Source organism: Podarcis gaigeae (assembly GCF_964106915.1).
Source record: "Podarcis gaigeae genome assembly, chromosome: 16".
NCBI lineage: Eukaryota > Metazoa > Chordata > Lepidosauria > Squamata > Lacertidae > Podarcis > Podarcis gaigeae.
Genome location: NC_139693.1, coordinates 33,089,776 through 33,103,742, shown reverse-complemented (window position 1 = coordinate 33,103,742; position 13,967 = coordinate 33,089,776). Strand labels below are relative to the sequence as shown.

Here is a 13,967-nt window from a genome sequence, read left to right as displayed (position 1 = left end):
CTTCCCTTTTGCTTTAAATGTATAGTGCAGATGAAAGCTGACAGCCAGTGCCTGGGGTGGCTGCAAGTAAGCCCTGTGCCAGCTTCAGTTTTCTGTGGATTCCTAGGTAACGTGGGCCTCCTTTGTAAACAGGCTGCATTTGAAGAAGAGCCGTAGCTCAGTGGTACAGCATTTGCCCTGCATGCAGGAGGTCCCAGGTTCAAATCCCCGGCATCTCCAGGTACGTCTGGGAATACCCCCTGCCCAGGACCTTGGAGAACTGATGCCTGCTAGTGTGGACAGTACTGACCTAGACATGCCAATGGCCACACTCAGAATAAGGCAGTTTCCTTTCTTCCTAAGGCACATATCCTTGCCACGCTCACCATTGCCCATTATGTGCTCTCTGGACTGGATCAGCCCAGGCAAATAGAAGCTGCTTCCTCGTCTCATTGCTGCTTGTCACTGCTTGCAAACTTGGAGTAGGCAGGGGAAGAAGGAGCTAAAGCAGGGTATTCTTTAGTGCAGTGGTGTCCAAACTTTTTTCAAAGAGGGCCAGATTTGATGAAGTGAAGAGCCATGGGGGCCGACCAAAGGGAATACCAAAGTTATTGACCTTTCTTTAGGATTGAGGTTGTTCAGCTTTTTTTAGGGTTGGAGTTGCTGAGCTTCTTTTGGGATTGAGGTTGTTAAGATGTTTTTTTTTTAAAGGATTTTACCCAAGGGAATAAACTGCCACAGGGGCCAGATTAAACTGACCAGCAGGCTGGATTAGGCCCCTGAAACGGACTTTGGACATGCCTGCTTTAGTGCAAGGGCTACATTCCTTTCCAGATAGGGCCACATGCCAGTGGTGGGTGGAGCTAGAGACAAAAATGTGCAGGGCAACAAAGGCACTCTGCAGCAGGGTAATTTCTAAACCAACCACTCCTCTTTATCCTCAGTCCAGACAAGTAAGAGGAGTTATTGGAGCTCAATGGCACCTTCTAGCCAGACAAAAACACTATGGGGAGCAGGACTGCTGAGGGCTGTGGCCTGTGGGGGGTGAAATATTCTTTTGCTAGAGTTCCAACAGGCAGACTTAGAGGCCCATTGGGCTGTATTCTGCCCCAGGGTCTCTGGTTAACAATAATAAGAATACAGTGGTACCTCAGGTTACATATGCTTCAGGTTACAGACGCTTCAGGTTACAGACTCCGCTAACCCAGAAATAGTACCTCGGGTTAAGAACTTTGCTTCAGGATGAGAACAGAAATTGTGCTCTGGCGGCGCAGCAGCAGCAGGAGGCCCCATTAGCTAAATGTTTAGGTTAAGAACAGTTTCAGGTTAAGAACAGACCTCCGGAATGAATTAAGTACTTAACCCGAGGTACCACTGAAATAATAATAATCCAAAATTGATGGGGATTGTAATTCAAATGGTGTGCATGTGTGCTGTGTCTTGTGATTATGTGGGGCAGGGCTTACCCCCCCCTCCATATTTTATTCAATTTGGCACTCTTGTGCTGAAGCATGGGCCTTGGCAAATGCACAGCAATGTCAGCCCCTGAATTTAATCCTCCACTAGCCTTGACAGCAATGTTCACTAACCTGGAGTCCTCCAAATATTGTGGGCTACAACTAGGGCTGCCATATTTCAAAAAGTGAAAATTCAGACGCATGGCAACCCAACAAAAACTCCAATCAGCCCCAGCCAGCATCATGGTGTGATGCTAAGGCTGATGGAAGTTGTAGCCTGCAACAGCCATGCTAGCTGGGCTGCCTTGCAATTTAAGCATGCTATCTGCTCAGGCAGCATCTTAAAAAGTAGAGACACCACCTTGCCAACAAAGGTCCCTATAGTTAAAGCTATGGTTTTCCCAGTAGTGATGTATGGAAGTGAGAGCTGGTCCATAAAGAAGGCTGATCGCCGAAGAATTGATGCTTTTGAATTATGGTGCTGGAGGAGACTCTTGAGAGTCCCATGGACTGCAAGAAGATCAAGGAGCATTCTGAAGGAGCCCTGAGTACTCACTGGAAGGACAGATCTTGAAGCTGAGGCTCCAATACTTTGGCCACCTCATTAGAAGAGAAGACTCCCTGGAAAAGACCCTGTTGTTGGAAAAGATGGAGGGCACAAGGAGAAGGGGACAACAGAGGATGAGATGGTTGGATGGTGTTCTCGAAGCTACCAGCATGAGTTTGACCAAACTGCGGGAGGCAGTGGAAGACAGAAGTGCCTGGCGTGCTCTGGTCCATGGGGTCACGAAGGGTCGGACACGACTAAACGACTAAACAACAACAACCTACTCAGATTTTGACATGGTTACCTGCAGCTGGAGTGATCTCTCCAGAAAGACTTGTCAAGCATGCTTTATTTAAACTTTTTCTCTCCCCACTTAATAAGGCTCTTTATTTAAACTTTCAGCTGTGCTTCCAGCTCCCCAAAGGTTTTTTTTGGGGGAGGAATTATTATTAGAAATTAATTAAGTATTCTTTTCAGTCCTGCCTATGGAGAGCAGTTTAGCAGTGTCGCGTTCCTTGGGCTGCATTAAGACGTTTACCGATTGTTATTATGATGATAGGGGAGGAAGGACATCTCCTCTGGAGGATATTGGAAGGATCTCCTTCAGATGTCAAGGAGATAAAGAACTACACAACTTTTAGAAGACATATGAAGGCAGCCCTGTATCTGGAAGTTTTTAATGTACAGTGGTACCTTGGGTTAAGAACTTAATTCATTCTGGAGGTCCGTTCTTAACCTGAAACTGTTCTTAACCTGAATACCACTTTAGCTAATGGGGCCTCCTGCTGCCGCATGATTTCTGTTCTCATCCTGAAGCAAAGTTCTTAACCCAAGGTACGAGTCTGTAACCTGAAGTCTGTAACCTGTTGTACAGGTACCCCTGTACAACATTTTACTAGGGTTTTATATGTGCTGTAAGCTCCCAGAGTGGCTGGGGAAACCTAGTCAGATGTGTGGGGGTATATTATTATTGTTGTTGTTGTTGTTGTTGAATAGGACGTCCCTATATTCATCAGATAAACGTTCTGTATGCTGTTTTAACATCAGGCAGCAACTGCTAGAATTTTTTCTTTGTTTAGACCAGTGGTTCCCAATTAGCTAAGTACTGCAGAACCCCTGCTTTTCAAAAGCCAAGCTGTGGACCCCCTACTTTTGAAAAATATATATGATATGTCTATGGTGATTTTTGTTATGTGAATAGTGCCGTGGACTCCCTGGGTGTGTTATGTGGACCCCCTGGGGTCCTTGGATCACCAATTGGGAACCATCGGTTTAGACAATTCTACCCAAACATGTAGACTGTTGAAGTATGTTCTAATTTGCTGGTTTTATTTTTTATGTTTTAAATAGTTGTTTTTGACTGTTTCTGCTGATAATATTAAGGGACGCGGGTGGCACTGTGGGTTAAACACAGAGCCTAGGACTTGCCAATCAGAAGGTTGGTGGTTCGAATCACCGCAACAGGGTGAGCTCCCGTTGCTCGGTCCCTGCTCCTGCCAACCTAGCAGTTTGAAAGCACGTCAAAGTGCAAGTAGATAAATAGGAACCGCTCTGGCGGGAAGGTAAACAGTGTTTCTGTGCACTGCTCTGGTTCGCCAGAAGTGGCTTAGTCATGCTGGCCATATGACCCGGAAGCTGTATGCTGGCTCCCTCGGCCAATAAAGCGAGATGAGTACCGCAATCCCAGAGTCGGTCATGACTGGACCTAATGGTCTCATTACCTTTACCTTTACTGATAATATTATTGTTTTATTCTCTTGGGGGTGTTTTTTTAAACAATCAAGCAGAATATATATTTTTTGAAATAAATCATTAAGATAAAAGTCACTTTAACAGTTATGGCTTACCCCCAAAGAATTCTGGGAAATATAGCTGATTGAGGATGCTGAGCTTTGTTAGGAGACCCTATTCCCTCGAGAGAGCTACAATTCCCAGAGCAGATTAATGACCAATCCCTCTTCCCAGGGAACTTTAGGAATTGTAGCTCTCGGAGAATGAATAAGGATCTCTTAACAATGCTCAGCATTCTTACCAAAATACAGCTCCCAGGATTTCTTTTGTGGGAAGCCATGATTCCGAAAATAGTATTGGAGTGCTTTCAATGCATAATGTGGATGTAGCCTTACTTTAAAGCAAAAAGCCAAAGTTGGCTTGAATAAAGATCCTGGCTATATAGTTCTTTCATTATATTTCTTTTCTCAGAAGTACAATTAAAGATGAGTCATTTGATCCTCCCAACCTCCAGCCCACATATGTCTCAGGGTTAGATACAAATGTTTTTTAAAAGGAATCTGTACAAATTGAAACTGACAAGGCTCTCCTGCTACCTTGTCAGTTTCAGTGGAGAAGCAGACCATCATCCCAAGCCAGCCAGCTGCCCAGCATCACCCTTCCCTCAGCCAATCAGACGAGATAAAAGAGCTTCTCATTTCCAAAAGGCCATGTGTGCATATATGCCACCAATGTGTACAGCAGAACTGAGAGATTCTCATTCCTTCATTTCCTTCTGTTCCAGCAGTTTTTCAGAAGTTAAAAAAAAAAATCAACATTTTTGATAAAGGCTGCTATTCAGCCAGGTTTTCCTGGACACCATTTTCTATGGACGAATCCTGGATATGTCCAGGAAATTCTGGATGTATGGCAGCCCTAACTGAGGGGACAGGAGAATTACACTCTCCAGGCCTACATTCAGGTTAGCTTCCCACAACCCTCACCTGGTCTTGGCAGACAGGAGAGAAGAGCAAAAGAACAAAAGAAGAGCCCTACTGTATCAGAGCTAATGCCTATCTAGTTCAGCATTCTGTTTCCCACTGCAGCCAACCAGATCCTTTGAGGAACCCTATAGGCAGGACATGGGTGCAATAGCCCCTTCCTGCTGTTATTTCCTAGCATCCGGTAGTAGGAGACATGCTGCCTTTCATATTAGTTATCATTTGAGAAGACTGAATTTCCAAATGGTGACACACACAGGTAAGCTACCAGTAGACATACACACACAGGTAAGCTACCAGTAGACATCTGGTTCAGGTTTCCATTGTCCTATAACCTGACCTTTCTAGTTGCTAGTTGGACATCATCTGCTAGTTTCAAGGATGGCCAAATTAGAGCCACCCAGATATTGTTGGACTACAACTCCCATCATCTCTGATCATTGGCCATGCTGGTTGGGGCTGATGGGAGCTGGAGTCTAATAATATGAGGAGGGCATCATCTAGACCAGTGTTTCCCAACCTTTGGTCTACAGCTCTTTTTGGACTACAACTCCCATCATCCCTAGCGATCCAGATCAGTGGTCAGGGGTGATGGGAATTGTAGTCTGAAAACAGCTAGAGACTAAAGGTTGGGAAACGTTGATCTAGGCTACCTTTACACTAACACTTAGACAAACCTTTAGGAGCTTTCCAATGTGAGTAAAGAAAACAGAATCATGTCCACTAATAAAAGTGTACTTACTTTTTTGGTCTGTAGTCAGGAATAGACCTGTCCAGTGAAATCCGATCACTTAGCTGGGCATTATAACCATATTCTTCATACTTTGTTTCAGATTCATGACTATCGTCTCTCAGGGTAGCAGCCATCCCCCCTTGGCCCAAGCCTCCAGGGCCTTCAACTAATCCCATTGGCTTTGCTAGACCTGCAGAGAAGATATAGGCAATCATTAGATGCATCTTAGTTAACACGGATCCCAGTAGTTCCTAAACATTTTGGCAGATTTTTCATTTTAATCTTCTGAATGAAGATTTAACTCTTTCCTCACTTTTATACTTGGGGGAAAGGGTTATTCCCCACCCCTCTTTGAACATCTTTTCAGTCAGCCTATGCCATAAAACACTCAAAATTTACAGGATAAAGATGTGCTAAGAAAATAAATATTATATTAGTAATTCACAGATCTGGGTAAAGTTTCTGAAAACCCCGTAAAAGTACTTCAGGGTTGGATTCTGTGTAGTGTTTTACTGACATGAGTGAGTGACCCTGCACTTGGGTGGAACCACAGTACATCAATATTTCTTCTCACCCCCTTTCAGAAGATACATATGAAGTGAAATATGTGGCAAAATGTTAGAATGATGTTGGATAGAAATTAAGTGGTTTCCAGCTGTAATGTTTAAAAGATATGAAAATAAGGTATAGAAATAAGTAATAATTAATGGTGAGGATCTGCTGAACTAACATTTTGAATTGGAATACAAGAAAGGAAGGTATGAGGAGGTCTGGAAAATAGCTTAAAAGAAAATAAGTGATGAAAATGTTATTTGGTTTTTAACTATTTTTGTATTTTTGTTGTTGTTTTTTATTCCTTTTTTCTGTTTTGTCTTGCATTGTGCTGTTTCTTTTTTAGAAAACTTTAATAAATATTCTTTTTTAAAAAAAACAAAATGTGCATGCACAGTGCTTTATGCATTGCGGTTTTTAAAACGAAGATAACCCAAAAGGATGTGGCTGCAGTGAACATGATCCAATGAAATCTAATGGCATGCTTTCTTTAAGATAGGCCCAAAAGGATTCATGAAATGACTTATTGTTCTATAACAGGGAAGGGGGAAACTTTGGGTCTCACAGACCAGATCCTTATCTCTCCCTAGCCCCCATGGGTCTATCTGGACAGGTAGGTGGATGAAATAAACTCAGTGGAGAGGTTATCTTGTGTTTATTTCAACTCATAGTATAAACAGTCAATCATCCTGTAGGAGTGAGTCAGTGATGTCCCGCCCAGATCCCAGGCTATATATACTTTATTGACACCGTCAGTCACACCTGAGAGGCTAATTCAAACTCCCCTCTTGGAACCGGATTGGACAGCTCCTACGGGCCAATCAAATTACTATATTCTAAAATCCTACCTGCCTATTGTTCTGTGATCCACGCTCAAGACATAACAGTGGGACAACCTATCTCTCAATATTATGCGAGATGATTGACAGTTGTCCCATCCACCCATCTGGGTCTCTTGTGCAGTGCTTCCCAAGTGCCCAGCAGCCAGCTGCTCAGAATCTGCAGCACAGGACTCTGCCAGCTCTGTGCTAGACAGTGCCAAGCACAGGACTGGCAAAACTACTGTCTGCAGGGATCGGCTGCATGATTTAGTTCCCCACATGGAACTTAGCTTTGCTGCCAAAGCAGCTCTGCTTAATGTCACATATGGTGGTTTGTGGTTTGGTGGTGGAAATGGCCACACAGACCATATTGGGATCTATACTGGTCCAAAGTTGACCCTCAGGCTGGATGCCCCCCCTCCATATAATAATCATTTCCTGTGTACGTTTAATGATTCCACCTACCCTAGAAACCTCAGGTTTTTTTATACGTCCACCATACATGCGTACAATCTGCTCTGTTTTCCTCACATTTCTAGCATGCATCACAACTACTTAGCAAACATCTGTCAGGTTTTCTATAATAATGTTTTAGGGATTTGTTGTGATTCTGTCCCCTTCATTTGAAGATCAATTTTTCATGATTTTGATTGTTACTGCTGTTCTTTTGTCATTTTTATCATAGGCTTCTAGTAAACTTTTTGATGATGCTTTGAGTACCTTTGATGGAAAAGTGACTCATAAATTGTAACATTAAATAGGAGGGAAACGAGACTGTCATATTTCTGCTTTGATTTACATTTGGAGCTATTGGCATGTGCCATTACGCAAAACAGAGAAATCCATTTTTATTTTATTTTTTGCATGTGAACAAATGGGATTTTAAAAGGTTTTGTAGGCAGATGATTTGCTATTGTTTACTATTAGGCCCACATCTTCTAGATCAGATCCAATAAAATTGAACGATAGTGTTGGTGCATTTTCTAGCAATTTCCGACTCATTCGGAGGTGAGGAACCTCTGGCTTGGAAGCCATATTAGTTCCACTAGGCCTTCCCATTTGGCCTGTGAGACCATTTCAGTCAAGCTAGGACTGCCTGCTCTACCGCTGACATTGTATGTCCTGGTTCCCATTTGTTCAAGAACAATAACTCAGATGAGGATGTTTCCAAAGGCATTAACACTTACATCAGTGAAATACCTATGTGAATAGCTGGCTGGAGGGACAGCAGGTAACAGAGTTGATCCAAGGCACAGAAACACAAAGGCATGGCACAGTGATCTAGCTTAGATGTTCATCCAACATGGGCGCACCCCTTGGTATCCTATTTAAATGAATAGGTTCAAGGATGGGCTCAACTTAGTGCAGCAAGTGGTTCTGCTCCTTAGCCAAGCAATCTAATTCTCCCCATAGAAGGTGAATTCTGCTCCACCTTTTCACACCTCTTTTGGCATGTCTGGGGCTTAGGTGACAGAGGAGGTGTCTTTGCTCTCTGCAAAGCAGGCACGGCAGGTAGAACACCTACATTTGGAGAAGCAGGGGTGGGCAGTGCAATAGGCACCATGAAAATATCCGATATAGGTTCCAGTGGCTGTGGGGAGGGAGGAGGAGCTCGTGGCTCTCAAAACAGGGATAGCTGAGGCAAGAAAGCAGATTGAAGGAAGCTCCACATGCTTGGATCCTCCTCAAGATCTACACCCAACTGGAGTCCTCCCCCAGGTCTCTAGAAAACAACCCATCTATATCATCCTTCCTCTGCCAGCCCATCACAGTGGGGAAGATAAAAATTAAATCTGGTTCAGTGCCAAAAGGGTGTTTGTATGCGCTGCTGACCAGCTGTTTGCCCATGACTGCAAAGCTCTTTTCAAAGTAGTGTTTTCAAAAACAGCATTTTGAGTCAGGCTCTTAAAGATGTCTTCAGAAACCCCTTCCAAAACTGGGTCTGGAGGCTGCTGTGGGAAATAAAAGGGTCACCTGGTATGATTGTGACCTCAGGTGATTGCCAGGAGGGTGGTTCCACTCATCTGTCAAACTTGGCTTGGGAGTGAAGGGAGGAGGTGTCAATCTGGCTTGCTGGTTCCCCTGACCTTGGATTAATTGATTAAACACCAAATGTTCTTTCTGAGCCAGGACAAGCCTGATAAGCTGGACAGGAGGATGGTGGAAAGAGAACATCTCCTGAAACTTTAGACCTCCTATGTGTTCTTGTTCAAGATTTCCTTGCCTTCCTCTGCAGTGCAATCCACATGAAGAGCTCCCCCCCCCCTTGATATCCTGAGCTTAATACTATCATTTCTATTTTCTTCCCCTGGCTGGAAAAAAATAGGCATTCTCTCTCTCTCTCTCTCTCTCTCTCTCTCTCTCTCTCGCTCTCTCTCTCTCTCATTTTAAAAAAATGCAGCCATACTCATGACGCACATTCTGGTTTCCTTGCATTACTTTCCTCATTTCTAGGAAATTGCCACTAGCCAGCCCTAATCCACTTGAACTGCACTGAAATGGCCTCTTTCCCTATGAAACATTGGAGCTTGCTTACAGCATCCATAATCAACTAGCCGGGGTTGTCGAGCGGGCACAAGCACCAGCCAGGCGCTTCTGTATTCTGTAACCAACACCAAAAGTGAGTATTGCTGATGGGTGAAGAACAATTAAAAAGAGATTTGATGCCTTCTCTTTCTCTTGCCCGCCGCCGCCGCCATGACACAATTCAGAAAAGCCGCTAAACGTGAAGCTGTTGCCAGCAGTGATTCTGCATCACAGTGCTTTCAATTCAGCACACATTGCGAGGCAGTGCACAATAGTGCTTAGAAGAAAGGGGAACCTTGAAGGGACCAAACCTTGAAGTGGATGCACTGGAGCACAGAATGCTTTCTGAAATGCACTCCAACATTTTTCCCACGAGAATAGGGACACCCCATTCCATAATGATAATTTTACTATTTATACCCAATACATCTTACTGGGTTGCCCCAGGCACTACGGGTAGCTTCCAACATATATAAAAACATAATAAAACATTGAACATTAAAAAAACCTTCCATATACAGGATTGCCTTCATACAGCTTGGGAGTTGAATAACTCCATACCGTCCAACATTTCTCCAATGAAAATAGGGACGTCCTCAGGAAAAGCAGGACATTCTGGGATCAAATCAGAAACTGGGACGGCTTCTCTAAATCAGGGACATCCCTGGAAAACAGGGACATTTGGAGGGTGTGTTCTTATGCCATGTGTCATACCATTGGTCCATCCAGCTTAGAACTGGAGGTGCTACAACAGCGGCAAAAGTTTTGATAGCACAAGGATGGAAGAATGAAGAAATCCTGACAAAAGAACAGTGGCAAGAGAAATTGATGAACTACGCAGAACTGGTCAAACTGACGTACAAATTGTGAGACAAGGACAACTGTCACTTCAAGGAGGAATGGGAACTTTATACAAATTATTTAAAAATACAACAAAATGAACTGGACTCCTTGGCAGGTTTTGAATAAACATACATGCATTTATTGTTGATAACATGAAGGACATATATGTAAAGATATATATAATTTTATAATATGCAGAGAAAATATGCGCAGCGAAATCAGGGAGTGGAGATGAGGGAAGTCCGGGGGGGGGGGGGAATTATGTAGGCAACTGTATGGTTTGATAATTTGTTATGTGGAAATTGAGCAATAAAAATATTTTTTTAAAAAGAACTGGAGGTGGGGATTCTTCAGGCTGCAGGCCAGATTTGGCACAGCACAGGTCTCAATCTGGCCCGCAAGGCTGTTTTTCCCCAAACCATACCCACCTGCCTGACCTCTGGATGTCCTATGTGTGGCATAGTATGAGAAGTGGCTGGAACACACAAGCACAGCCAGTTTCTGCAGGAACCACTTATTCCCCAGTGTTTGGGAAGCTTTCTGCAGTGCTTCCTGAATGCTTGATAGACGGGCTGTTGTCACTTAAAAACAATTTTAGTGCTGTAGTATGTGTCTCCTCCCCAGGCGAAATGCTGGATGCATTTTGAGATCAAAGAGAAGAAATGAAAAGCAGTATTAATAATAGCAGCAAAAGTTCTTGGGGTGGGGGTGTCGCACACTTTGCAGGTACACTGCTTCACTGATCAAGACTTGCATGTTCAGTTAGATTCACAGAATCATAGAGTCCTCCAGTGTTTCAGAGAAGGGGGTCATAGAATCCTAGAATTACAGAATTGTAGAGTCAGAAGGTACTATAAGGGTAATCTAGCACAGAATCACAGCTTGTGCTGGGCCCGGGGGTAACCCGTGAAACGCAGTCCAGGACCGGTCCAGAATCCAAAGGTTCCACTAGGAGTCAGTTCAACAGGGCCAAGGAAAGACACGAGGCAGGATACCAGGCAAGGACAGGTACAGGATCTCAGGCAGGATCTGGCATACAGCAATGTTGCTCCCGCAACATTTTATCTTTGTCAGTGTAGCGGTCGGTCCTGATCCCCCGGCGACTCACCTCCCTGTTTCACCCAAAGGCGAGCACTCCTCCTGCGAGTACTCAGGTCTCTCCTTCTCTCAGACTTTAGTCTCTGCAGCTCAGGAGTCGTTGGTGGGTTACTAGAACCAGGGGCCGCTTCAGCCTCCCCTGACCAAACCAGTAGTGGAGCAGCTGTAAGTGATGGCCCAGCTGAAGGCAATGAGGCAATCCCCCCATCTGGAGCCAGGGCAGGCTCAGGCCCCTGACTCAGCCCAGCTGGTGTTTGTTGCAGGGGAACCTGTGCAGACTGGGACTCTTCAGGATCAGGCCCCAGACTTGGTTCAGATGATGCCTGAGGCAAAGGATCCAGTGCAGACTGAGACTCCTCTGGTTCCGAGTCCGAGCCCAAGTCCCAGGCCATCACACAGCTAAAGAATCCCTGATGGGTGGCCATCCAACCTCTCTTTAGAAACCTCCAGTGAAAGAGATTCCACCTTCTTTTGTAATCTACTGCCAAACTGCTCTTACCACCAGAAATGTCTTCCTAATGTTTAACTAGAATCCCCTTTCTTGTAATTTGTATTCATTGGTTCACATCCTACCCTGTGGAGCTGAAGGTGTCTATCATATTACCTCTCAGTCTTCTCTTCTCCAGGCTGAACATACCCAACTCCCTGAACTGTTCCTTATAAGGCTTAACTTCCATACCCTTGATCATCTTGGTCTCCATCCTCTATACCTCTCAAACATGAGAGAGGACAAAATGTGCAGAATGTTCTGTTGTCTACAAAACAGTCACCCATAAATCAATTTATTGAATCTGAACCACAGACAGAACAGGAATTGTTCCCCCTTTTGTAACAAAGCAGGAGCAAAAGTGTATATTTAACTGCAAAGAACTACAGTGGTACCTCAGGTTAAGAACTTAATTCATTTCTTAACCTGAAATTGTTCTTAACCTGAGGTACCACTTTAGCTAATGGGGCCTCCGGCTGCCACCACGCCACCGCCACACGATTTCTGTTCTCATCCTGAAGCAAAGTTCTTAACCCGAGGTACTATTTCTGGGTTAGCGGAGTCTGTAACCTGAAGCGTCTGTAACCTGAAGTGTCTGTAACCCGAGGTCCCACTGTATTCACAGAACAACAGTAGCTCTGCCAAGAAGAGAACAAAGCTGAAGCACAATGAACACGGAGACTACAGAGGGTGAAAAGCAGCTTATCATTTTTCCTAGGAGAGAGGAAACTAAGTGGCCCACCTTAGCCGTACATAATTATAAGGATTGCATTCGGTTTTCTGCAAAATCTGGTGTTTTAGCTGCTCACTACTAATCTGATCTTTCTTAAGGAAAATAACACCCACCAATCCAATCTGAACTCAAAACTGTTTTCATTGTTCATAGGCAAACTGGAAGCTGCCTTATTACTGAGTCAGACCACAGCTTCATGAGCTCAGTATAATCTACTCTGACTGGCAGCAACTCTACAGGGTTTCCAAGCCATATCTGGATTCACCAGGGATTGAACCTGGGACCTGCTGCATGCAAGGCAGATATCCTACCACAGAACTATGGTCCTTTCCCTATGATTCATCAGGCTGACACTGTGCTGCTGGATGTTTGAAGTTGTCAGGAAGAAGCATGGAAGCACTCATCAATAGCTAGCAAAAGCAAACCAACAAACATTGCAATATTAAATCCTGCCAGTACAAAATCAAATGGACTTGCATATCTTTCAGTAGAGTTCGACTGGGTGTCCGGTCAAGAGAACTGGAGATGCTTAGAGTGTGTTCCTTTGCTAGCTGTGGCACTGGCCTGATCCACCAGGTTCTTAAATATGTTGTGAGTCGCTTGGAGACCTTCTGGAGCAATAAGCAATTTAACAAGCTCTATTCTTCTTCTTCTTGTTGTTCTTAGTTGCTGTTGTTGCCAATATTAATAAATAGTTAATAGTATTATGCTCCATATTTGCTGTCCTAATCATTTTGATGAAGGGCATATTTGAAAGTAAATTTCCAAGTATAGATTTTTCTTTCCTGTTAAAAAACGTACTTACTTGTCTGCTCTCCATGCATTTCCTGGATCACCAAACCTATTCACAGGGTCGTACAGTTCTTGTGTGTAGAGGGGATTTGGGCTCACTGCTAGTTCCAAACGGAACAAATGTACAATTCCAAATCTCACATGCACGTCTTTGCTTAATATTTAGACTGAGTCATAAGCCCGAAGCATTTCCATCTTCATTTGTACGTTCAATATGACCTCCTCTTGTAAAATAGGTAGCAATCTCGAAGTTGAAATAACGTCATTTTGCCTGGATGCTGTTGAGTACAGTATATGTGCTTGCCAAAGGTTTTCATTTTGCATACTCTCAGTATTGGCATGCTGAGCCAGTAATGCATTCTGTGACCTTTTTTTTCTCTTTCTCCTGACTGAGGGTCAAGAGAATTTTTTGGATGGCCTCCAAAGCAATAATTTTATGGAGCATCTCTGTAGTTCTGGACCTCTTTTTTTTTCTTCATTAAGCAGAGAGTTTGTGCAGGATTTATGAGCCTTGATGGTAGAAGTATATTACAGAGTCTTATAAAATGAACAAAGTTCTACACTTGCCCTGCGACTGCAAAGAGCGTAGAACACTGGCCAGGGAATGGGGTGTTGCTAGGAGGCTGCACATCTCCCTGGAAGAAAGCAGCATGGCAATGGGGAGAGACCAACCTGGCTGCATCCAATA

At 43.9% G+C, this 13,967-nt stretch overlaps 1 protein-coding gene across 1 annotated transcript in view; it reads right to left on the bottom strand.

The window, feature by feature from the left end:
* The window catches only part of GALNT9 (polypeptide N-acetylgalactosaminyltransferase 9), a 204,495-nt gene that overhangs the window by 148,858 nt on the left and 41,670 nt on the right, over positions 1 to 13,967 (bottom strand). The window contains exon 2 of the mRNA XM_083717305.1: positions 5,437 to 5,617. Coding sequence (XP_083573431.1) covers positions 5,437 to 5,617 — 181 coding nt within the window. The remainder of the gene's footprint in view (positions 1 to 5,436; positions 5,618 to 13,967) is intronic.